Source organism: Cnephaeus nilssonii (genome assembly GCF_951640355.1).
Source record: "Cnephaeus nilssonii genome assembly, chromosome: 11".
Classification (NCBI taxonomy): Eukaryota; Metazoa; Chordata; class Mammalia; order Chiroptera; family Vespertilionidae; genus Cnephaeus; species Cnephaeus nilssonii.
The window spans coordinates 74,018,860-74,044,875 of record NC_137082.1 but is presented as its reverse complement, the minus strand read 5'-3'; the positions used below and the strand labels follow the sequence as shown (position 1 = coordinate 74,044,875).

Sequence of the window (26,016 nt, the reverse complement as noted above, 5' to 3'; positions counted from 1 at the left end):
TAATGTTCTCTCTTTGCAATGGGTAATGCTTGTGTCCAATGCTTTGAATAATCAGAGTTCTTCTATAACATGATTATAGTTTCTCAAGATGTCCATTGAATACCACTGTGACTTGTGATCTGCAATTTTTTTCTAATTTCAACCAAATTTGAATCGAATTATTTGAGGATATACTGTAATTTTAATTCCCACATATTCTTATGAACTTGAGTATATTTATAGACTAAATTCCCATAAGTAGAATTGATAAAGGATATGCATATTTTTCAATATGATAAATATATCAGTTAGATGCTTATGGTTGCAAGTAACAGAAAACCTGACCCATACTGGCCTAGATTTTAATGGTCATCTATTGCCTCATGTAACTGAAAGCTGCAGAGATTACTGTACAATTTTGTTGTCACTTGATCTGCACTCTTATTCTATTTCTCTTCAATTTTCTTTTAGCTCAGCACTCCAAGTGCTGGTTTTGTTCCTAGCCTGGTTTCTCTCATAGTGCAAAAAGGCAATTCCAGGCTCTACATTCACTTACCACATTAGCCTGAATAGGAGAGATTAGTTGGGTCTTAGAACTTCTCTATTCCCAAATCCTGAGATACTCAGGGATTGGACCACCCCGATCTATTGCTATGGCAGGGGAGATGGAATGACCCTCCTAAGAGAGATATAGACCAGGTAGAACTGGTAGTGAAGAGACAATCCTGCCCACAGTTCACATCTGCTACACAGAGTAGGCAAGGGTGGGGTGGGTATTGAAGCAGTAACCATAGTATCCACTGCAGTAGGTACAAAATACCTTCCCAGCATCTAAACCAGGAGTCAGCAATGTCTGATTTTGTAAATAAAGTTTTATTAGAACTTTAAATAACTTACAAAACACTTGTTTATGTATTGTCTTTGATACAATAGCAGACTTGAGTTGTCATGGCCTACAGTTACTCTCTGATCCTTTACAGAAATAGTCTGCTAACCTCTGGTCTAAATTTCCTGTTTGTCACATCCTCACCAACATTAGATATCTTTCAATCTGTTAGGTGAGAACTTTCCTATTTTAAAGTATGATTGAGTTTTAGTATCTTTTAGCGTGTTTTTATTTTTTTTTCCTGAGAACTGCTTGTTCATTTCTTCCCAACTTTTTTCAGGTTGTTGGTTTTTTATGTACTAACTAGAGGCCCGGTGCACGAATTCATGCACAGCTGGGGTCCCTCTGGGTGGCCTGCAGGGATCGGGCCGAAACCCACAGTCCAACGCCGCCTGCAGCTCCTACCTGCTGCTCCCGCTCATCCTGGCCCCACTGTGCCTGCCATGGGCTTGTGCCCAGTCAGTCCCAATAGATAGGGAGAGGCTTGTGCTGCCGCAAGGGGAGTGGCCTGCCAGATCGGGCTGAAACTGGCTCTCCGACATCCCCTGAGGGGTCCCGGATTGCAAGAGGGCGCGGGCCAGGCTAAGGGACCTCACGGGTGCATGATCGGGCCAGGGAGGGATAGTGTCCGGCCCATCTCGCTCTGTCCCAATCAGCTAGACCCCAGCAGCAAGCTAACCTACCGGTTGGAGCATCTGCCCCCTAGTGGTTAGTGCACGTCATAGTGACTGGTTGACCAGTTGACTGTTTGCCCCCTGGTGGTCAGTGCACTTCATAGTGAGTGGTTGAACAGCCTTAGTATATCATTAGCATATTACACTTTGATTGGTTGGTTGGTTCTGCTGTACAGTCTATTTGCATATTACCCTTTTATTATATAGGATGATAGGACATTTTAATTGTGTTCATTTTAATTGAGAACTATACTAACTCTCAGGAATGCTACTTTTATTAATTCAATCTTGCTGGCTTAGAGCGGATACTATTACTAAAACTTCCTGTACATCTATCTAATAAAGAGCCAGGGTCATAACAACTGTTACGACTGAAGGTCTTGACCAGACCGGAAGTCAGTGCTGGGTCGCCACGGCACTGACTGGGTCGCTGTGGTGACCCAGCACTGACTGGGGTGGCTGCCAGCGCCCCAACCCAGCACTGACTGCCTAGGGGGCTGCGAATCAGGCCTGGAGAGAGGCCTGCAGAAAGAGAGGCAGGGTCTGATCCGTAGCCTCTGTGGCAGCCATTGATCAGAACTTGCCTCTCTTTCTCTCCCGGCCTGGCCAACAGCGGCACCTCCATTTCTCTCCAGGCCTCCACCGGGGCTATTGATCAGCCCCGCCTTTCTGATCAGGCCCCATTGATAGGCCCAGAGAAGCTGACTGGCATAGAAACTGACTGGAACCTATGAAATTAAATTTTTATGATTTAAAGTTAGTGTGAAGACATTTAAAGAACATGTAGAATTTATTCATTTTACACACTAATTGGTTCTTGTTGGAAATGTACCTTCTATTTATTATCACTTTCTTAACCAGTTAAAATTTCACAAAGCAGGATGATATTTGTTTTTTCCACTTTTTGGAGCAGTAACATAGTGTTCTCATTCCTAGATGAAGTGATTTCCTCTGAAGATATTGGGGCTAGTATTTTCAATGGCCAGAAGAAGGTGCTGTATTACGCTGATGCCCTTACAGAAATATCTTTTGTGGTTCCTTCTCCTGTGGAGTCATTAAGTAAGAGCATTTTAAAAAAGTATATTTTATTGATTTTTTTACAGAGAGGAAGAGAGAGGGATAGAGCGTTAGAAACATTGATGAGAGAGAAACATCGATCAGCTGCCTCCTGCACACCCCCTACTGGGGATGTGCCCGCAAGCAAGGTACATGCCCTTGACCAGAATCGAACCCGGGACCTTTCAGTCCGCAGGCTGACGCTCTATCCACTGAGCCAAACCAGTTTCGGCAAGAGCATTTTTTGTATGGTGCTTTTTTAAGATCTATTTTTGTATTCACTGGTTTGTGCAGTATTATTGCATTGGGAGAGATTGTGAAGTCATCTAGGGCATTCTGCTTCTAAAGCATGATAGCTTTCAGATTATGCAAAGGTTCAGGATGTTAGCGCCACTTAAATTTCTAAAGAAAAGTAGTTAAAGACAAGCATACTGACCTTCTAATTATATTATTTAAATAGTGAAGGAGGCCCACTTCAACCCATATTTTGTTTTTCTTTAATTATAATCAATACATAGTAGCGTTTTTCAGTTTATTCATTTCACTAATTATGCATGAGCCCCCACCTACTTCCCTGTTTCCTGTGAGAGCCTTTATATGGAACCCCAGAGAATGGGATGCCACACATCATATTTTCACTGTCTCATCACCAGGCTAATGACTTTTTGGGTCCTACCTTGGTAGCCTCCTAACCTTTTACTTGGACCCTTGATTTCCCACTCTAGGCCTCTCCCTGTTTCATACTGTGGGGCCAGTTGTGTCTCTGACAGTAGTGGCCTTCCATGGTCTAGGTCAGTATCTTAGCAGCTGTTTGCCTTCGTGTCAAGGCTATGATCTACCACCTAAATCTAGAAGCCAGGCCCTATCTATCCTCTCTGGGCCAAGTCCCTGCCTGGTGTGTCTGGCCCAGCCTGCTTGTACCAACCCAGTTCCCCCACAGCTAGATCCATGACCTTATAGCAGTTCCCACAGTTGAGTCTTCACCTCCAGTCATGAAATATCCCCTGTGCCAATTGTGCCCCTGCTCCAAATTCGCCTCCTCCTGTTTCTTGAGAGTTGTCTTCCTTTGTTTTTGTTTTTTATAGTTCTCTGTGTGTTTGCCTCCATTCACATCATTCCTTAATCACAGAGACTAGGTCCTCTGTAGCACTGGATGCTATATGGTTGCTATGTAATCAGAATAATTCAGAGAATAACAGGTGGCTTTTATTACATTCTACATCTGAAAAGTGAAATATTTTCAAATCTTACTTCAGTTATACTGTAGGGCAGAGCCAGCAAACTACAGGACACAGGCCAAATTCAGAATGCTAAGAGCAGTTTTTACATTTTTAAAGGATTATAATTAAAATACAAAGAAGAATATACGATAGAGGCCTATACAGACAGCGAAGCCTAAAATATTTATTACTTGATCCTTGTAAGGGTGGGGAACCTTTTTTCTGACAAGGGCCATTTGGATATTTGTAACAACATTCACAGGCCATACAAAATTGTCAACTTAAAAATTGGCCTGCTATATTTGGTCAAACAATTAACTCACCCCTGATGCCTTGGCAAGGCCAGACCAAATGATTTCGAGGGCTTTATGCAGCCTGCAGGCCAGACATTCCCCACCCCTGCTTTACAGAAAATGTTTGCCAACCCATGCTGTAGAAGTAATGCTTTGCTTAAGTGACTTAGGTTAGACTACTAGCATAATTAGTTTACACACTTTTGCTCCAAACAAGTAGTAGGTATTATAATTTTTTTTCTCTTATACCGTAGCTGATTCATTGGAAAGTAACATCTCGGACCAAGACAGTGATTCAAATATGGATCTTATGCCAGGAATTCTGAAACAGCCATCCTTGACACTTGAGCTTTTCCCTAATCACACAGACAATCTTAATTCCTCACAGAGGGTAAGTCACTTTGTTGTTAGATCTCCAAAAAGTTATAGTGGGGGTAATTATAGAATCATGCCTGCAAAGCTTTTGCCTTTAACCCAGAGAGTAATCATAGCTGCACTGATTTATTAGTGTCTCCATTTTTAAAAGCAAATTCTCATGGTTCTCTTTTTTTCAGCTTGCAACAAATAATTCATTCTAAGACAGCCTTTGTTTCCCTTGATTTAGCCATTCTAGTACCATGTTTGGTTCTCTCACCCATTTCTTCTTTAGCCTACGTTTTTATTTAGTACCAGAAATATCCACTAAAACTGCAGCAGTGGCTCTACAATTCACATCTTTAATCGTGCAACATTCAACTTAAACAATTCTGGCTATTTATAAATGGTAGCAATTTGGAGAACAGTTCAGTATATGAATGAATACACTGAGTGAGGTACACAGCAGCTACTACAAGAAGAGAGCATTTTGCTTTTTTCTTACCATAGCAATGGATGTTATGTCTTTATCTGTGTTTTCTCCTTATGTTTTCTGTTTTTATTGTTTGTTTTTTGTTTTTAATCCTCACCCAAGGCTATTTTTCCATTGATTTTTAGAGAGAATGAAAGAGAGAGGGAAAGAAGAGAAACACATTGATTGGTTGCCTCCTGCACATGCCCTGACCAGGGTCTGGGCTGGGGAGGGGCCTGCAACCAAGGTACGTGCCCTTGACCAGAATCGAACCCAGGACTCTTCAGTCCACAGACTGATGCTCTGTCCACTGAGCCAAACCATCTAGGGTCTCATGTTACCTCTTAAGCCTTACTAGAAAGTGCCTAAGTAAGTAATAGCAAGAGTACAGAACTAATTCACAAGGATAAGAAGATTGATTTAAAACAGATAAGCCCAGCTGATGTGGCTCAGTGGTTGAGTGTTGACCTATGAACCAAGAGGTCACGGTTCAATTCCCAGTTAGGGCACATACCCAGGTTGCGGGCTCGATCCCCAGTAGGGGACATGACGTGCAGGAGGCATCCAATCATTGATTATCTCTTCATCATTAATGTTTCTCTCTCTCCTTCTCCCTTCCTCTCTGAAATCAATAAAAATATATTTAAAACAAATAATAAAAAAGACAAAAGAAGTGTAAACTTGACTGAAGCCATTCTTTCGTTGTAAGGATTTTAATTTGGCTTCTTCCATAGTGAAAATTGTCCTATATAATAAAAGCCTAATATGCTAAGTGTCTGTTCGGCCATTCAACCAATCAAAGCGTAATATACTAATGATATGCTAAGGCCACTCAACCACTTGCTATGACGTGCACTGACCACCAGGGGGCAGGTGCTCCAACCGGTAGATTAGCTTGCTGCTGGGGTCAGGCCAATTGGGGCTGAGCAAGATGGGCCGGACACGCCCTGGAGCCCTCTTGCGGTCCCTCCCCGGCCCCGATCGTGCACTGGTGGGGTCCCTCAGCCTGGCCTGTGCCCTCTCGCAATCCAGGACCTCTTGGGGGATGTTGGAGAGCCGGTTTTGCCCGATCCTGCAGGCCAGGCCAAGGGACTCCACTGGTGCACAAATTCATGCACCGGGCCTCTAGTTTTTAACATAAGTATATGGGAGGGGTTTTCACCTTTAAAATTGATTTAGGCAAAAAAGTTAAGTTGTATGGGACACTTGGAAGTAGACTAATTTTGAAAATCAGGAGTTGATATATTTAAAAAGATTTCACAGAAAAAAAAATAAAAAAAAAATAAAAAGATTTCACAGAATACAGTTGGGAGATGAACAAGTCTATTGGATGGTAATGCAGGATTTTAGCCAGATCTCATAGTCAGCGATTGGCTGTTCTTGTACTCATTTTCTGAATGCCAGCATAATTATTCCTTAAAATCCAAAGAATGAAAACTCTTAAAGCACATTGTTTGTTTGTTTTTATCACAAACTGAATTTTCAAATAATTAACAAACTAAAAAAAGAAAAATCATTATCTCAATAGATGCAGAAAAAAATAGTTGAGCAGGAAAAGGGTCAGTGTATTAGGCAGAATTCAAAGATGACCCCCAATGATTCTTGCCCTTGTAGAATGTCATCCCCTTCCATGTCGGTGGAACTTGTGATATGATGAGATAGACTGTGATTATATTATATTTTATGGCAAAGGGGTTTTGTGATTAAAGTTACTTTGAGGTAATCAAAGGGGGATAATCCAGGTAGGCCTGACCTAATCACAGGACCTTTTCAAGTCTAGGGCTAGAAGTCAGATGTAGGAAGTCAGAGATTCAAAGCTGATGAGGAGCCAAGATGCTAAGAAAATCGTGTCTGAGAGTGCCTGGATATCTGTCATTAATTTGGGGGAAATCTCTTGGTCATTCATTTTCTGTGAATGTCATGATAGAAATAAGAATTTGGGGGAATTGTCATGGTCTCTGGTCGTCTGGTAAAGACATGTATATTTTGTGTGTACAAGCGTTGTTATTTTTATTATTATTTTATCCTCACCCATATATTTATTGATTTTTTTTTAGAGAGAGGAAGGAGAGGAGAGAAAGAAACTTGCATCCTATATATGCCCCAACTGGGGATCGAACCTGTAACTTATATATGTGCCCTGACTGGGAATCGAACGTGCAACCTTTTGGTGTATGGAATGACGCTCCAACCGACTGAGCCACCCAGCCAGGGCAAGCATCATTATTCTTAAAATTCAACTTCAGTATGGGATTTTCCCTTCTGTACACATAGCTTTGTTTAGGGCTTTAGCATAAACTCAGGTCTGATGCATGCCCTGAAAGTAGGTGAGACTCAGAGTGCCATTTGCTAAAGGGGAGCCTCATAGTTCTGTTAGCCTTTCAAAGGAAATTACAGCTGACTGGGAGGGCAGGGAAGCCAAAGAAAACTGTGCATGATAGTGAAGACATAAGCAACATTTTTTTTCTTTCTGCTGACAAGACAAAGGAATTTTGGGGGGCTTCAATTGTAATTGGTCTGAGAACTAGGAATAACTTGCTGGTGGGACATTTAAAAGATAAGGATTTCCAGGCAAATCATTGATGTTACCATGATGAGGAAAGAATACTGCTCTCTGGCCATATAGATGAACTCAAATCATTTTAAGTGCTCATTAAGACATTGCCTGCAAATTTTATTTTTAGTAATGACAATTATAAATTTTCAATTATTGTCAGCTTAATATACCTTTTTTTCCCTTGAGGATTTTTTGTTCTTTATTTATTAAATTTATTGGGGTCCTTTGAGGATGTTAGGCCTTCATTTCTCTGTTCTAGGTTGAGACTTAATAAAGAGAACTGATTTCCCAAGATCCGATACTTATGTCATTGGGCAGCTTGAGGACTGTATGATTATAGTTTAATTAAGCCAGTTCTTTTTTTTTTTTCCTCCTCTCCTGCTTTTCTCTCCCTCATATAGCTCAGTCCCAGTTCCAGAATGAAGAAACTGCCTCAGGGCCGCCCTGTGCCTCCCCTTGGACCTGAAACAAGAGTTTCTGTAGTCTGGGTGGAACGCTATGATGATATAGGTAATATATTATAAGGATGTTGTCTATAAATAAAATTAGAATGACAATGACTTTCTAAAGGTCTAAAAGGAATGGCAGCGTAGGCGTGGTGGGGCAGCCAGAAGCTGGGACTGGAATTCAGCAGACCTGGGTCTGCATCCCAGCTCCACCACTCAGTTTCCTTAAGTTTTGGATTATTTATCTGTTCAGTGGAGACACTCGTGTTCCCTAGTTCATAGTTGTGAAGATTTGATGAGACTAGTGGATATAAAATCTTTAGTTTTGCTTGGTATGGTATGATAGTTAATGGTCTATTGCCACTGGTCCTACTCATCCCAGGACTTTGGGGAAGGGGGAGCACTTCCCTCACCCTCTTCCCTGGAACCCTACTGTCTAGATTTAGTGTAAAGATTAATTTGTCCTTAGGAATTCTGCTATGGATAAGTTCTTCATGACTTTTATATAAGCAACATAAGAATTTTAGAAATGCGTATTTAGCTTAGAATCTCATCTGACTCAGAGTTTGTGGGAAAGTGTGATAGTTGCTTTCCAGCCCCTCCACAACCCTTTCCAAGCCCTCAAAGACTACAGGTCACTTTCTCTAACAACTCTCTGCTTGAGATGAACTTAGCAAAAATGTGTCTTGAGGGAGAACTCTTTATTTGTGAGGAATGGTTTATATTGTCAGATTATATTGTAGGATAGCATAGTCCAAATATTTGTTGCCTACTTGTGTAGAGAGATTAGGAAATTAGATTTCCTATTATTTGTTTGGGAATAGAAGGGAGATATTAATTGCAATGCTATTATTTTCTTCCAGAAAACTTTCCCCTCTCAGACCTGATGACAGAAATCAGTACTGGTGTGGAAACTACTGCAAATAGTAGCACTTCTCTGAGGTACACTCTTATTTGCTTGAAGTTTATCAGCATGTCTTTAAGAATAAGTTGATTGCAGTTTAATCAAGAAAAACTTATGAAACAAAAGGGATGAAGGCAATAATAACCAAACAATTGTGGGGGAGTTAAGGGGTCCAAAGACCTGTGTAGATAAGTACATAAGGTGATCGAATTAGCAGGATTTTTAAAAGGCATAATTAATTGCTGTTTTACATTTATCTACAGCAAAAAGACAAATGGAGTTATGAAGGCATTTAAGTATTCATGAAAACTGATAGTAGGGTAGCAATATTAGATATTAGTCAAAACATTCTGGACAGATAGCAGTTAAAATATCCTCATCACATGAGCTATTTAGTGGAAAAAATATTTTAAACTTCATTAAAAAATAGTTAAGATTTTTATTTTAGCGGCCCATGCACAAACGGGATAAGAAGAAAATAATATGATTGCCAGAATAGTCACAATGTATCTGTATAGGCTTTATAGTTTCAAGGTATTTTGCTTAACTGTTTTTGGCTTAAATAACTTTAAGATAATTCCAAGGGTACAATTATCATCTTCATTTTACAAATGGGATAAAATATTCCTCATCATCACATAGTCAGTTAGTGAAGGAATTAAGAATCTAAATCCATATGTTAGCCTCATCTCCCACATCTCACAGAGCAACCCTTGATATCAGGCTAAACCTGATATTTTAACTTTGAGTAAGTTCCTTCAGTGTACATGATCTGGTTTGTATTGCATGTAAGATGAGTTTAGTCTAACATTGTTAGATTATTGTTGTAGAATGAAGTTAGTAAAGATCATTTATTTTAACATCATATTTTAAAATTTCTAGAAGAGGTCAAGTCATTAATAAAACTTTGTGTTTCTGGCCCTGGCTAGTGTTGCTCAGTGGTTGGAGGATTGGCCCGTGCACCAAAGGGTCATCATGGGTTCGATTCCTGGTCAAGGGCATGTATCTGGGTTTGCAGGTTCTATCCCCGGCCCCAGCTCAGCGATCTTGTGGGTGGCAACCAATCGATGTGTCTCTCTCACATCGCTGCTCTCTCCCCACCTCCCTCCCTTCCTCCCTTCCACTCTCTCTAAAAAAATCAATGGGAAAAAATATCCTCTGATGAGGATTAACAACAAAAAAGGAAAATTTTGTTTTTTTTGTGTTTTTAATTTTTAAAGTTATTAAGCAAATTCTAATGTAATACATGTATAACATGGTACAGAGTAAATTGTCAAGAGCTTTTTTTTTTTATGCCAAGGTATCTTAAAGCAATTTAGAGATATTCTGATGTTCTAAGTATTTCAGTATATGTCTCTAAAAATTAAGAACACTTTTTAAGTAGATAAAGATAACATTATATTGATAAGAAAGTTAGTAACAATTCCTTAATTTCATCTAGTGACTAGTTTACATTAAAATTTCTCTATTTTCCCTAAAACATCCTGTATAGCTAATTTGTTCAAACCAGAATCTATTCCCAGATCTTGCATCTAGTATTAATTTCTTCAGTCTCTTTTACTTCAGAACAGTCCTGTTTTTATTTTTTCTGCATGACACTGACTTGCTGACGAGACTAAAATAGTTTCCGTGAGATGGATTTTTCTAGAACTTTTTTGAAAGAAAACATTTAATTGTCTTATACTCATTTTTGTTAGTGTTTCAATATTTTTATGTCAAAAGTTCTAAAATGGTTAGACAATTTGTATTTAATTAGTACATTAGCAAAATTTAGGATTTGTCTTGAGGCTAGAATTAGTATAGGATTGATTTTTAGTTAATGTCTTGAAAAGTTGACTCACTGTTGCTTTGGCCAACATCACTTTACCTATATAGAAGGAAAGCTCATTGTGTTGCAAAACAAAGAAGCAAACAAACAAAACAGTAACCCTGACATGTAACATCACAGAATCTCATAGGCAATTCTAGATGCACTGGCATGTGCCTGACTCGTGATGTGTCACTCAGTCTCCCAAAGGTATGATTGCTTCCTTAGCAGCTGTTACTTGTTCAGAGGCTTTGGCTCTGCCAAGATGTTGCCATTTATCTGCCGAGGAGGAGTCCCCTCCTTATCTCCTCCCCCACCCCCTGAAAAAAAATTCTGTCAGGGGTTCCCATGAGTCCCACTTTTGCTCTGAGATGCCAATGTTGACTGTAGTGTTGTTCCCTGCACTTGGCTCAGCTCACTTTTGTTCCTTACAAGGAGGAGGAACTAAGTGAAAGTCCCCCAATTCATAGCTCTCCCAAGAGATTTATCTGGCCTTTTCTTCCACTCCGTGTCCCCAGTGGTTTTCTAAGCACATTTTTAGTGCCTTTTTGTCCGTTTAAAACACCCAGCCCCAGTGATGGGTTAGAGTTAGGGTTAGGGTCAGGTGTTGGGGTGTTTCATCAGGGGCCTCCAGAAAGAGGCCTCAGCAGACTGACCCCTTGGCTCTTATCAAACCTGCCTGAAAAGAAGTCACTGGGTAGTCTTATATTACACATTACTATTTGGGGTAAAAAGTGTTTTCTTTTTTTAAGATCTACCACTCTTGAGAAAGAAGTTCCTGTCATCTTCATTCACCCTTTAAACACTGGATTATTCCGGATAAAAATTCAAGGAGCCACTGGAAAATTTAACATGGTTATCCCTCTTGTGGATGGGATGATCGTCAGCAGGCGAGCACTCGGTAAGGTCTTCACATATGGTTGAAGGGTTGTCGTGTCTTTTTTTAAAATATATTTTTATGAACCAAAACCAAGTAGAAATAAGGAAATATGTTACTAAATAGGGCCCACATGTAGAAAAATGCTGTGGTCTTGTTCAAAAGGAAGCAAGCTTTGAACTGTGCTTAATCTAGTAAGTATGAGTAGAACTATAATTCACAAAATTCAGTTTTAGAAAATGAAGATAGCTGTTTGTAATCCAGGTCAGAAACTGAGTCATCAGACCAGATTTTTATTCTGTTTTTCCTTGTCCTTGTATGTTTCTTCTGATAGTTTTATCTTCATGGAGTTCTGTCCGTCTCTCTGGGGATGGGGATAGTTTTGCAAATGGGCTGATAGTTTGAGTTTGTGGAGAATAGTTCACTTCAGTACCGAGAGATCACCTCGCTGACTGATTATTCACATTGTTTTAAAACCTTCTGTTTTCAAGGTTTTCTGGTGAGGCAGACTGTAATTAATATTTGTAGAAGAAAGAGGCTGGAGAGTGACTCCTACAGTCCACCACATGTCCGCCGGAAACAGAAAATCACTGACATTGTCAACAAGTACCGGAACAAGCAGTTGGAGCCAGAGTTTTACACTTCACTTTTCCAGGAGGTTGGACTCAAGAACTATTGTTCTTAGACTCTTGAACTGTCTAGGACTCTTCAACTCCAGTTTGGGGCTCTAATATCAAAGTAAAACAATTTGATAGGTGATCACTGTAAAAATAAAAACAAATCACTCCCCAAGAGTTTACTGTTTAATCACCAGAATAGAAGAAACACATTTAAACCCATCTGATAGAAGACTTCCAGCTTTCTAGTGAAATGGGCTCCAGACACAATCATATTCCTTCTGGTAATGATGATATACATTTTAGCCATAAACTTCCTTTTAAAAGTGACAATTTTAGTTAAATCTGAGCCTTTTGAGGAGAAAGGCTTTTATGCATCTTAGTTAAATATAAGCATTGGTAGTATCAAATTTGCAAATTAGAAGTTGAAGATAATTTTATACCTCACTTTTTAGGAGGTTGTGTTCAAAATTAAAATCTGTCTCAGAATCTTCAGGACCTTTGAAGACTCAAGTTGATAACATGGAGGAAAAGGAAAGAAATCTCAATTTTCTGCTCACTCATAGGTCCCTTTGTCATCTGTCTGTCATCCAGCTGTCCAGCTGACAGAAAAGGACTTGTGGACTTGTTTTTGGATCAGATATGAAGTCTGGCATTAAAATCTTTCATATTTTCTCTCCACATTTCAAAAAGTTATTATGTTCATTTCTGCACAGACCTGTCTGAAGGCCTCGTTTCTGGGCAGCCCAGGAGCAGACCTAACACGGAGGCATGGCCCTCTCCTTTAATAAGGGGCAGAGGAGTTTGTGGAGTTAGAAGTTGTAAGACAGCAGGGATGCCTCCACTCTAGTATTGTCTAGCTTGGTGACATAATGACAGGGTAAACATTTGTAATTCCTTGGTAATTTCTTGGTTAAATAGTAAGAAATATAAATTCAAACAAGGGTTGAAAATTATTTGGTTTCATTCATTGTCTCTTATTTCAGGACCAAGCAGGAGACTGCAGTAGCTTATGAAGGATTCTAATTTGGGGTTCAGGAAATAGCCTCTCACCACTACTAATTCAGATCTCTCCCAGAGAGCTACTGGATTTCATCACTGTTGACAAGCATTAGTGACCACCTGCTTGGGTGGCTGCTGTTAAAAATGGCTATTGTCATATTTTCTGGACTTTGCCAGCTGAAGGCACAACAAATCCCAGCCCGGGTTTTGGAAATACGTGTTACCTCGCTGCTACTTTTCTGCCAGGGATAAATGTTTTGAGGTGGCCAGACCCAGAACATCGTTACAAGGATTCCTGTTACAGCACTATAGTAGACACTGCTCGTTTCTCCTATTCTTATGCGCTTTCCTTTTTATTAAAATCATTTTATGTTAAGAAAATAAAGTCCAAAAAGGAGTGGTCACAGTTGTATAAGGGGTGATTTTTCACCTGACGTCTGATGTCAATAGATTCTGTAGGTTAGGGATGCAATGGTCTGTTTGGTTTGATGTTTTGGTAATTAGGGGGCAGAGGATAGTGTGTAGGGCCTAATTCCCTGTGTAGATATTTTGTTTCAGAAGTATGTATTTTGTCATGTATGAGCAAGAAATGTGGGCATAGCAGCTCCTGGTTTTAAGTTTGCTATACTTTTTTCTTCATGTTTGTTTTAAGCTCAGGTAAAACCTTCTATGACTCCATTTTCCATTCAGGGTATAATGTTATTCAGTAATTGATTTTCTTTGTAATCTGGGCAATAAATTGATGTTTCCAGATAGTAGCATGGAGGAGGGGTATGTATGATAAAGTTTAGGAAGTTCTACTCTAAAAATGTTTTAGTAGCTCAGCAGATAGAAGGCGAGGTTTAACAGTTTTCATGGAAGTTCCAGATTGACCGTTCAAAGGGAAAATGGGCCCTTGTTCTAGTGGTTGTGAACAAAGGAGGCTATAAATTGATGTGCAGCTTATAACATTCCAGAGGTTAAAAATAGCCGATGTAGGTGTACTTCCTCAGTGAGATTTTTCAGATAGATCTTTTACCTTTGGCTTAGTGTTACTACTAAGTCAGCAAAATGTACTGTGGTGTGCATGTTGGGGGTAGGCTTTCTGATACTGTAGTTTGCTCTAATTTCTAGCAACTTCTTGTAATTCGAATGGCTTTGGTAAGTGAACATCTGTGTTGAATGGAATTTGTGGCCTGAAAGATCTAGTGGTCTCCCAGGGGAGGAGGGAGGGATTCAGGACTATGAAGTCCAGTATGTAAGGCACAAACAGGACGAGGTATGCAGACCTCGTCAGGTGCTGGTTCCTTCTGTTCAAAATAACATCTACTTTTAAAAGGAGGTGTGGTAAGAGCCCTTGCACCTTTTACTAGAATTACGGGTTTGAGTTCATGGTCACTAAGGTCACCCACCTGCCTTTGTTAAAGTTACTTTGAGTAGAATAAAGGCAGAGGAGCATTAAGTCCCTAGTAAGTTTTTAGAAGTCCACTTTATAAGCTTGCTAGCGTGTGTTCATAACCTTTGAGGGAAGCCAGGACCGCTTGGGCCTGTGGCTTAGACAGTTTAGTTGCTGCATGTGACAGGTGCACCGGGAGGTGGATGAGCGTGGCATTTGTGACAAGAAAAGCATTACCCAAGGCACAGAGGCAGGTAGTCCCTCATCCTTCTAGCTTGCGCTTGGTGATGGAGGCTTTCCTCTTCTTCTCTCTGGAAGCACTAAGAGCAGTGACAGGGCTTTTGCCTTTTTAACCCTTTCCTTGTTCAGCCAACTTGCCCTTTTGTTCAGTGCTTTCCCCTAAGAACCCCCTACTCCTGCCCATTGGCTGTTTGACAGGAATAGTTACTTTGTGGGTTGACACCACACACACACACACACACACACACACACACACGCATCCACGTTGCTCGCCATTTCCAGGTCCTCTACTTCAGGGCAACCCATTCTCTTTTGGCCTCAGAAATACAAAAACCTACAGCTTTGGCCAGTAATATCGCGAGGTCTTCACAAACGGTTACTCCTACGTGCACCGAGGAACCCTGTCATGTTCTGCAGACTGCTATTTAAAGAGGCAGAGTCTTCAAGAATATGTATTTCTACTGGCAGGTGAACTTTACCCAAAGTGGGAGTTGGCATTGCTCAAAGGCTTGGTTTGTAAAAAGTAGCTGGTAAAAGGTGTAATAGAGATAATTTGACACTCCTGCTGGCAGTAGTTCTCCATTCAGCACTTAAAAACCCATTCAGGTTATATCTTCCTAAAAAAATGATTTATATGTTTACATGAATTGATAAGTTGCATTAGATGGTCTTTTTAAAGAATTTCCATGACAGCCTCTTTTCCTGAGACGGAGAGATTGGAGATAGTCCACCCACTCACTGTGGAAGCAAACGGGGGTTCTTTTCTCGGTAGCTAAAGAAGCCATGTACTTTACTGTATAGTGTTTTTCTCAAGAGTATCAACTCATGTTCTTCAGATGCTTTTCTTTTTTTATAATGGTGAGGGAAGAGGTATAATTTGGGATTCCACAGTGCCTTGCATATAGTAGGCGCCCAATAAATATTTGTTGAAGCAAACCAAGTTTCCCAAGTCCTTGTCTCTTGCAGTGACCAAGAACATCTTTCTCCTCCGAAGGGCTTGGCAATTGTGGCTAAAAGATAAGCAGTATCATTATTTGCTTGAAACCATATATACAATTTGTATGAATTTCAATATGTTGCCAAGACATGACCTTTTTCTTATTGTATTTTCTGTAAATATTTCTGGCTCTGAACTGTAAAGTAAAGGCGAAATGTAAATATGAAGGCGCCGTGTCCCTTGCCTCCTGTGTTTTCTCTTCGTTGGTTAGGGAAGAAGGCCCAGAGGCTTGTTTGTATTTATGCCGATCCTTTGTCCAGAAGAAACCCATGGAATATTGAATGTAATACATTTAGTCAATTAAATTTTAAGGAGATTCTTATCTACTAACGTTGTGTGTGCTTTTGGTCCTAGGCCGGGGTTTGACTCCTGTGTGGGTGTTCTAACTTACTCTTCCCAATGTCGACCTGTGGAGTTTCCCCCTGGTTTGGGGGAGTCTCATCAAGCACTCAGACTTGGTCAAAGTATTTGGCTTCTGCGCTGGAAGGAGCTTGTGTAATGAAGGCCCTGCCAGCAGAGGCCACATCCCAGGGGCAGCAGTCCCGAGACACAGAACACACTGTGCTCTCTGCCCACAGAGGACCGAGCTCTGCCAGGCTGGCCAGTCAGGAAAGGGAAGAGGTTTGGCTGCAGAGGGTTCCATGGGGCCAGGTTAGCATCTTAATGCCTAGGTGACACATGGTGGGTGGTCGTGCCACTCGAGATAGGGATGGGTGCCTTTGCCTAGAGCCGCTCCCTCCAGCCTGGCACTGATTCCATGTGAAGTGAGGGTGTGGCCCCTGGACTGCGCCAGGGAGCTACCTCCCTGCAGTTGTGTCCACACCTGCCCACCCCAGGACTCCAGCCAGCCCTGGGGCCCGGGAGGCTTCTCTCCGGGCTGGCTGCACAGTGGCCGTTTCCGGATCTGACAAGAAAATGTGTTTGAGCCTTTCCCACCTGTGCGGTCCTGCTCTCTCTGACCCCAGGCCCTTCAGGACCTGGTGCCAAGAAATCACCCCCAACCCAGCCCACCTAGTTTCTGGTCTTGAACTCTGGGTCTTGAGTGGCACAGCCCATCAGGGCACTGCTTCTTGGACACATGTTCTAATACCATCTGCCCAGACTTCCTCTGAGGACTCTGGTCATCCCACATCTGGGCTATGACTCCCTTTAAACACACTGGCCGTCCAAGCCCCAGCTCTCCCCTCTCTTCCCTCCTCTCTAGCTATCTGTTTAATTAATCCTCAGCCGAAGACATATTTAGAGGAAGGAGAGAGAGAGAGAGAGAAACATTGATGTGAGAGAGATGTCAATCAGTTGTATATGCCCTAACCAAGGATGGAACCGACAGCCCAGGTATGTGCCTTGACAGGGAATCGAACTGGCAACCTTTTGGTGCACAGGACAATGCTCAACCAATCGAGCCACTCAGGCCGGGCTCCCCTCCCTTATTTTTTTTTGTGGCTGGCCCACTTGCCCTTCTCCCCAGGCTGATGGCTTCCTGGAAGGGGGTCCTTTCAGCCCATGTCTCCCTCTAGGTCCACCACCCACTTAGTGCAGCTGCTCCACCAGCCTGGAACTTGGTCTGCCCAGCTTTCCAACCTGTGCTCCGTGAAATGCTGTGGTCTTGAAATCAAGTCTGCAACAGAATGGTTGTCCATTAATGTGTTGAGTCCCAAGCCTCAGCCCCTGGAGGTTCTGACTTAGCAGAACAAGGTGAGCATGGAAATCAGCGTGTTTCCCAAGTACCCTGCACCCCCCACCCACCTGCTGGCAGTGACAGGCAGGTGGTCCAAGGACCCTCCTAGAGAATACCGTGCTGTTGCCTCCCCCCCACACACAGCAGCCACTTGTGTTGACCTCCCGCACCCACCAGGCTCCAGTTCAGGGACTATCAGGCCCTGCGAGTTCCGGAGCCTCCTGCCTCAGGGCCTGGCACGTGGAGGTTCACTTCATGAATGAATGAGTGAATGAGAGGTGGGGTGGGAGGAGGTAAGAACGGCATTTGAGAGTATTCTGCCCACTTGGGAGATAAAGGAACACAGTTAAAGCCTTAGAAGCTCCTCACTGAACTCCCTAATAAGGAGAGGTGCCGCAGCTTCCTCATTAAATCAGAATCATTTACGGAGGGCCTACTATGTGTTATAAAGTTTTTAAATGTCAGCCCAGTGACCCAGTCTGGCCCACCAGACTTGTTTTGTGTAGCCAACAGTATTTTAATGTTCGATTCAGTCTTTTTAAATTGGCAGGTTTCACATAAAAACTCTGATGTTTTGGCTCTTTTAGAAGTCAGGAGAGCTGGCTGTACTGGACCTGCATTTCCCACACGTCAGTTCCTGGGACAGCTGTCTGCTTTGGAGGCTCTACGCTCCATCCAGTTTGCACAGTCCCCACCGCTCCCACCAAGTGTAAGTGTGGGCACATGGAGCCTGAATTTTGGGACCAGGGACCTGGCTGGCTTCTAGAGGATTCTGTGACCTCAAAGATATGAACACCCACCTGTGGGCAATGCTTATCCCAGCACTTGCTTTTCTAACTTTTAGCTGCTTGGTGAGGAAAGAATTATTCCCATCCTACAAGAGGATCCCGGAAGTGGCACATGAACCCAACAGCAACTTAGCAGGGATTCAAACCCAGGCCTGCCCAGGCTTACTCTCACTGCCCCGGCTCCTGACCATTCATCCAAATAGCTCTCCCTTCCCTGAAGGACACTGTGACTTCCTTGTTACGTCACCAGCTCAGTCACAATTGGTTTGAGAGCAGAGCGTGGCCCAGCCCACCAGATCCCCAGGGCAGCCCTGCCAGCCCAGCTCAGGCTGGCCCGGCTCGGCCTCACACGCACCATGAAGTACCCCCTGGTGCCGCTGGTGAACGACCTCACGTTCTCTTTCCTGGTGTTCTGGCTCGGCCTGCCCGTGGCCTTGCTGTTGTTCTTGTTGATCGTCTGGTTTCGCTTCTTACTTAGCCAAGGTGAGCCACCCAGGCTGGGCCCTAACCCTGGAGCTGGGCAGGGGTCTGGAAACCACTGCGGAGAAAGGAGCTGCTTTTGGGGCATTTTCACTGTTGGCTCAGAGCCGACACGTGGTCACCTGAAAGAAAAAAGGACCAATTGGGTAGTTTAGTTTCTTAGAGTCCAGGTGAATCCCCAAGTTCGCCTGGGAAACAGTATGTGCGTGTGTCTGTGTCTCCTCAGGGCCACGGCTGGCACGGAAGGTCTTTGGTGCTAGCAGTGGCCCTCGGAAAGTGGTGACCCCTCTGGGCAGATGAATTAGTAGAAGGTGTCCATTCCTGTGAATGCAGCCAGGGCACAGGCTCTGAGAGCAGAGCGTAGGCTGGGCTTCAGTCCCTCTCACCCTTCAGCTCAGAGCTCTCGTGCAGTAAACACTGCACAGTGGGAGGTGGCAGCCTTAGGCATTTATCCGGGGCCAGTGACCACTCACCCTTTTTCCCTGGAGGGTAATACATCCCTGGTTTCTCTGGGACACGGGGTCCTGAGCTCAGCATGCTGGGTGGAGCTGGCCACTGGAAGCTGGGGGTGGGCAAGGGGCGCAGCTTGGCCACGTGGCAGGAATGACTCCCTGCCTGTCCTGTCTCCCTGGGCCTCTTCCTCGGGACAGCTTGACCTCCCACCTCCTGCTCCTCAGCCCCACGAACTTTGGCCAACTGGGCAAGCAGGGAGGGCACTGAGTGTGCTGCCACCTCTGGTCAGATGGCATTGAGACAGGGTGAACAGTTCACCCCCTAACCTACCCCATGATTTCAAATGTGGGGTTCATGGTGTAAATATCAGGAGTTCCTGGTGAGAGCTTTTAGAAAGCATTTGTTTAAAGTTGATCTCTTCATTCCCAGGGTGCACCGCGGCCCTTGGGCATCAGGCGGTGGCTGGTGGAGTCAGCACACGTGTCTGTGCAGTGGCTATAACAGTGTCAGTCTGGAGTCTAGGGGATGTGGGCCCAGATTCCAGCTTTGCCCCTCAACAGTTCATAATGATAGCTAGGCTTTTCTGAACACTGTGCACTAGGACTTGTGCTCAATACTTGATGCGTATTGTTTCCTTTAGCCCTCAGAATAACCCTGTGAAGTAGTCCTTGCTGTACAACTGAGGAAACTGAGGCTTGAGAGAGAAGCCACCTGCCCAAGGTCACACACCGAGGGAGTATTTATTTAAGACTGCCGAGTCTATTTAAGACTGCCTATCCCGGATCTGGCACCTACCCGCTGTGTGGCTCTGGACAAGCCCTTCCCGAGCCTTGGTTTTCTCATCTACAAAATGGAGATAATAATGGTCACTGCCCTTTTGGAGAGATGCACAGCAAGGGCGGGGCACACAGCACAGGTACACATAGTAGGTGCTTGCAGGCTGAGAAATAATCTAGTCCATATTGGTTTTGTCAAGGTAGGAGGAAGAATAGCAGTGGCTTTGAGTGGCATTTCTGGAAGGAGAAGGGACACCTTCCCTGAGGTCTAAGGCACTGATTTCCTGCAGCAATTCATTCTCCTTGGAGGCCCTGCTTGAAAGCTACCCACAACCTGCCCTGCCCCACCCCTTCTCACCTTTCTCCTGAGAGGCAGTTTACCTGCTGACATCTCACCTGGAACCAAGAAATAAATTCTTTTTGTTAATATTTTTTTGGTTAATCCTTACCCGAGGATATTTTTTTCATTGAGTCTTAGAAACAGTGGAAGGGAGGAGGGAGAGGGAGAGAGAGAAAATTTTATGTGAGAGAGATACATCAATTGGTTGCCTCGCAAATGTGCCCCAACCAAGACTGAACCTGCAACTCAGCTACATGCCCTTGACGGGGAATCGAACCTGCGACCCTTCAGTGCGTGAGCCGACGCTCTAACCACTGAGCCACGCCAGCCAAGGGTTCTTTTGTTAATTTTGCAATGAACAGAAACTGTCCTTAAAGTGAGTGAATAGCCCTTCTTCATGGTCTCTGTCTTCCTGGAACTCTCAGTATTACAGCTTCTGTTCTGTCCTTGTGCTGGGAACTGGTCCAAATCCAGGGTCTGGGCCTGCTAGGCTTTGGTGGGGGCTGGGGCTTGTGATACCCTCGTCTGTGGTTTTCTTTCTGCTGTGGCTCTCTTTATTGGAGTCAGTTTGGCCTGGAATCCAGTGGAAAGCAGACATGAGTAGCTCTGACTCCCCCTCCCTCCCCTGCCTGGCCAGGCTCCATGGGGCAGTTTCAGGGCTCAGGAGGCAGAGGGTTGAGCAACATGCCTCGTGGCCAATGTGGCCAAGGAGTATGCAATTTCCCCAGTCGAGGGGGAAGCAAGAGGGCGGAGAGAAGGAAGCTTTCTAGTGAGCCCTGGGAAGCTGGCCCTGGGGCCAGCATTAACCCCCTGCCGTTATATAGGGAGAGAGGACCAAGCCAGGTGTGCCCTTCAAGGAGAAGACCCTGGAATTTGTAGGAAGAAGAGGGGAAGACCTCCAAATAACTGGACTTAGGACTAAAACAAAAGTGGGCACCATAGGCTGTGCCTGTTGAGGGTCCGGACCGCTCCTCAAGCTGGTCCTTGGAGTGAGTTGTTAATTTCAAAGCTGCCTTTGAAGTCCCCGACCTCAAACAGTGCACCCAATGGAACACGTGGCACCTAGTACAGGAGGCGCATTTGAGTCCACAGGACCACTTCCTGGCTGTGAGCCGGACATCACCTTTCTGAGCCTTCCCCATCGTAGAATAGGAAGAACATCGGTAATTGCCTCAGGAAGTCGTTAAGAGGGTTAAATGAGAAAAGGCATGTAAAACACGTAGCACATAGTACGTGTTCAGAAAACAATCGCCATATCTAGTGAAGATCAGCCACTTCAAGCCATGGTGCTGATATTTAACTGATAACTGCCAACACAATTGAATGCCCATTTTACAAATCTCACTCCAATTAACCCTCATTATAGAAGAGGCTATTGTTGTGCCCATTTTACAGATGAGGACAATGAGGCTCAGTCTTTTCTGATGTCGGCTCTTGGTCTGCAAACTGAGGGCCTTTTTCAACCTTCTTTACTTCTTTGCAGCTGGTGAAATAGGAGTAGATGTAGTAAGAAAAATAACAACCTCCTCTGCCCTCTCGCCTTTCTCCCCTTGCCTCCCAAGGTAAGCCATGTGAGCAAGCACATGCACCTATTTAATGACACCTGCAGGTTTAAAGAAAAATGGAGGAGGGAGTATTCTTTGTTTTCCTATTAAAAAAGGGGAGGGGGAAATTCTACACAGATTCCTCTGAAGCTTGCTTGAAACACATAGACATCCTGCAAGTAGAAAAGTACAGACCCAATGCAGTTGTTGTAATAGCTTCATGACCTGCCACCGGATGGACGGGCGGGCCTCCATTAGGTGTGACTGTGCCACACTTCGACCAACCAGAACTCTCACGATGGACGTGCACACACATGGTTTCTAGGGTGTTTTGGTGTGTGTGTGTGTGTGTGTGTGTGTGTGTGTGTGTGTGTGTGTATTTTACCACAAAACAGGGCTGCAATGGAAATCATTGTGCCTACTAGTATATACTCAGATGTTTGTGAATGAATGGACTGGTGGACAAATGGATGGTTGGGTTTGTGTCTCCTCCGTGCCTGCTCCTGGACCGCGCCCAATGCAGGTAGGCCGTTTGCTCATCTCAGGGTCCTTCCCTGTTTAGTAGGTGGACATGGCCCCTTTGTGAGTTACAGAGCAACCTTTTGATCCCTGGTCACCATTCCAGGCCCTGAAGTCTTCCCGAGGTCTCAGGGCTGGCCCCCTGGCCTCAGACAAGCTGCAGGGATGCCCGGGCCTGGCAGGGGGCTCCGTGTGGATCAGGGATAGGAGACAGAATGTGACCATCCAAGAAGCCTTGTCTTACTCCTCCACAGATTCAGAGGAAAATGAGTCGGATTTGTGCTTTGATTGGGAGCCATGGAGCAAAGGCCCAGCCGAGTGGGACAGTACACTCCAGAGCCAAGAGGAGGAGAGGACCGGCCAGTGAGCCTGTTCTGCCAGGTGAGGCCCTTTTAGGGAGATGGGTGGGGGGAAGGGCGGCCTCAGAGACTGCCCACAGCCTTGGGCACTGCCAGATGGACAGCTGACTCCCTCCACCATTGCAGAGCTTGCCATCTCTGCCGCGTCGGAGAACCTTCTGCCTCATTGTGTGGGAGACCTGTTCTTGCCATGTGGGAGCCACCTTACAAAGGTCCCCCACCCTTTGCTTCTTGGCCTCACCTCCCACAACTCTCCCTGGGGACTTTGCTGTTGCCTCTGCCTGGAACCCTTCTCCCCTAGACAGCCACGTGGTGCACTCCCTCACCTCTGAGGTTTGGCTCAAATTCACTCTCTCAGCGGAGTCCCCGACTGCCCTCCTTATGGACATCTCTCCCAGCTTCACGGCCCCCCTGCTCTGCTTTCCTTTATCTTTTGCCACGGTGGGGGCTCAATAGATGTTTGTAGAAGGGATAAAATCATAATGATAAATAATAACACCAGCTGATACTCCGCGGGTACCAGGCCTGTGCTCAGCATTTCCCTCTCACAAGCGCATTTATGAAAGCCTACGAGGAGGATGTTATCCTGGCCTCCATTTTACCAACGAGAATGCAGAGCGGCGGTGCCGCAGGTAACGCGCCCAGAGTGACGGAGCCCCGCAGCTGTGCACACCCAGGAGGCCTCATCCAGTCCAATGGGGCTAAATGCCATCTCCACACCAGGGACCCCCAAATGTGTGTCTCTCGCCTAATCTTCCTTCTGAGTTGGACACCTCTTCATGGCTAGAATGGGATGGCTTATTCCCTTTGCTAAACCCAACAAAGCAAAACCCGACACGTGACCTGCCAACTTCTCTCCATCTCCATGAACAGCACTCCCATTGCTGGTCTGGCTGCGTGAGCCCCACGCTGGGGGTCAGCCTCATGGCTCTCTCTGCCTCCCACCCCACACGCAGTCCCGCCCCATCCTCCATCTCTTGCATCGTCTCTCTCTTCCCCTGGCCACCAGGGCCTGCCCTCCTCTGAAGTCTGCCCCTGCAACATGTCACCACCCCCTGCTCTGCCCCGTGGGTCACAACTGGGAGCCCCTGCCAGGCCGAGTGGAGGAAGGAAGTGGGACTGAGAAGCAGGGACCCTCACGTGCCCTTAGTTACAGTGATTCTTAGCCTTCCCGGGTCACGACCTTGATAGTTGAGGCCCCTTTCCCCACAGTCCTGTGCCTGGGGCCAACTTCACGGGGCGTGACTTGTGTGGGCACACGAGGTCCCATGTTCAGCAGAGCCCATCTTGGTATAATGCTCAGCTGTGGCTGTCTTGAAATTTTTAATAATTAGTAACAAGGAGCCCACGTGCTCATTATTAATGAGCCCCACAAATTATGTAGCCTGTCCTGTTTGCATACAGTTAGTGGGGTAAGAAAAGGAGATATTAAAACTCTGCTCGGCACCTTAATCAATAAAGAAATTTAAAAATAAAAAAATAAAAATAAATAAATAAAAATCAATGGAAAAAAAATAAATAAATAAAAAGGAAAAAAAAAAAAAAAAACTCTGCTCAGGGACCCTGTTCCATTTATACAAAGCACTTCCCACCCCCCAATCTCTGTCCCTCTCTCACTCTCATTCCATTGTCATCCCTAGACCCAGCCTGCCAGTTACTCCCAGCTTGGTTTTCCTGGAGTCCGCTGGACAGTGGTAATGGCCAAAGTGGACGGGAGAGACTTGCCAGGGAGGGGAGAGGACTTCAGCGACTGAGGCGCTTTTCTGGGATGCCCACCTCGTTCCCTCCACAGTCTCCAGAGGACCCCCAGGCCCCGGGGAGGAACCCGCAGCTGTGAAGACGGTATAAGCAGTCACACGGGGAGAAGTTGGCCAAATGAATTGAGAAGAAGTCCTCGGGCAGAGCTGGGCCTGAGTGTGTGGGTCCATATTAAAGGCAACAGGGGCTGCCTGAGCTCAGGAGACCCTGACGCGCGTTCTGGGCCTGACCAAGTCCATGTCCATTCATTCACAAGCTGTGGGGCCTGGGCTTGTGACCTGACCTGGGCCTCCTGACCCCGTTTGGGAACCCAGACCCTCCTTCCCGTCTGTTCAAAGGGCTGGAGGATCTTGCTCTGAACCTCCATTGTCTCCTTTCAGACTCAGTTCTCAAAATTAGCCTTCCGGCTGATTTAACCACGTTGACTATATAAATATCTGCGGAGTGTCTACCATGCACCTGGCTCCTTTAAGAAGAGCTTACATTTAATGAGCGCTTACTGTGTCCCAGGCGCTCTTCTGTGTACTTTACACACATTGCTGTTTTTAACCCTCACAAGGATTCTATCAGGTGGGGTCTTTGATGATCCCTGTTTCGCAGATGGGGAAACTGAGGCACAGAGCAGTCAAGTAACTTGTTGAATTGCAGTGGTGGAGTTGGGACGTGAACCTAAGCCCTGTGGCTCCAGAGCCGGCCATGGCCCACTGGGCCGATGGTTTCCAGGTTGGAGTGTTGGGGGCAGTCATGGGGAGGCACTTGGAAGAAATCCCAATCTGTCCTTGTACCCGCACTGACCCCCCAGAGGCAGCAGGGTTGATGGGCTGTAGAGGGGACAGGCCCTCCTGAGTCTCACCAGGTGTCACCTTTGTCCCCTCTTTCCCTCTCCACACACATTCCATCAACCACCGCAAGCAGAGAGAATGGAGCCTGAGTTATTGGCTGGTCTCCCGGAGTTGGGTCTCCCCTGCTCTGCCCTTGCTGCCCGTTAGTCTGAACAATCCATCCAAAGCACAGATCCAGACACGCCGTCTCCCTGCGTCTCCTCTGTAGCTCCCTACGGCTCTGGGCTAAAGCCCGGTTTCTCGTGTGGTGGGGAGCTGCCCTTTGGATCCGAGCCCTACCGCATTTGCTGGGTGAGGTGTCTGTGCTCACCAACAAGGCTGCTGTGAACGCCCTTGGACTTCTCTCTTTGCACACAAGTGTGCTGCTGTCTATGGGATAAACTCTGAAAGGGGTCTTGTTGAATATATCTGTGCCTTTACAGTTTGCGGATATTGTGAAGTTGTCTTACAAAAGGTGGCACTGAAAGTACGTACAAAAGTGCCTGTTTCTCCTGGCCTCTGGCCCACTGTACACCCCCTAAATCAGCGGTCGCCAACCAGTGGCCCACGGACCACTGGTGGCCTGTGAGGTTTGAAAGGTTGGCGACCGCTGCCCTAAATAACACCCTCCCACCCCCCACACCCCCCACACACTCACACCCCCACACACACACACACTCTCTCACACCCCCACACCCCCACACATACATATACCCACACACTCACACACACTCACACACACAC

The 26,016-nt window shown here is 45.1% G+C and overlaps 2 protein-coding genes across 3 annotated transcripts in view; both read left to right on the top strand.

Moving 5' to 3' along the window:
* RALGAPB (Ral GTPase activating protein non-catalytic subunit beta) overlaps positions 1-16,082 on the top strand; it is a 91,158-nt gene extending 75,076 nt beyond the window's left edge. For both annotated transcript variants that reach the window (XM_079783697.1, XM_079783696.1), the window contains exons 25-30: positions 2,476-2,598; positions 4,363-4,499; positions 7,893-8,001; positions 8,801-8,879; positions 11,401-11,549; positions 12,017-16,082. In XM_079783697.1, coding sequence (XP_079639823.1) covers positions 2,476-2,598; positions 4,363-4,499; positions 7,893-8,001; positions 8,801-8,879; positions 11,401-11,549; positions 12,017-12,210 — 791 coding nt within the window. In that variant the 3' untranslated portion in view covers positions 12,211-16,082. The remainder of the gene's footprint in view (positions 1-2,475; positions 2,599-4,362; positions 4,500-7,892; positions 8,002-8,800; positions 8,880-11,400; positions 11,550-12,016) is intronic.
* Positions 16,083-18,532: 2,450 nt separating this feature from the next.
* On the top strand, positions 18,533-25,783 carry ADIG (adipogenin). Its single transcript, XM_079783699.1, has 3 exons — positions 18,533-18,705; positions 22,589-22,715; positions 24,334-25,783. The coding sequence occupies exons 1-2, from the start codon at positions 18,579-18,581 to the stop codon at positions 22,699-22,701; spliced, it is 240 nt and encodes a 79-aa protein (XP_079639825.1). The 5' UTR covers positions 18,533-18,578; the 3' UTR covers positions 22,702-22,715; positions 24,334-25,783.
* The last annotated feature ends 233 nt before the right edge of the window (positions 25,784-26,016 follow it).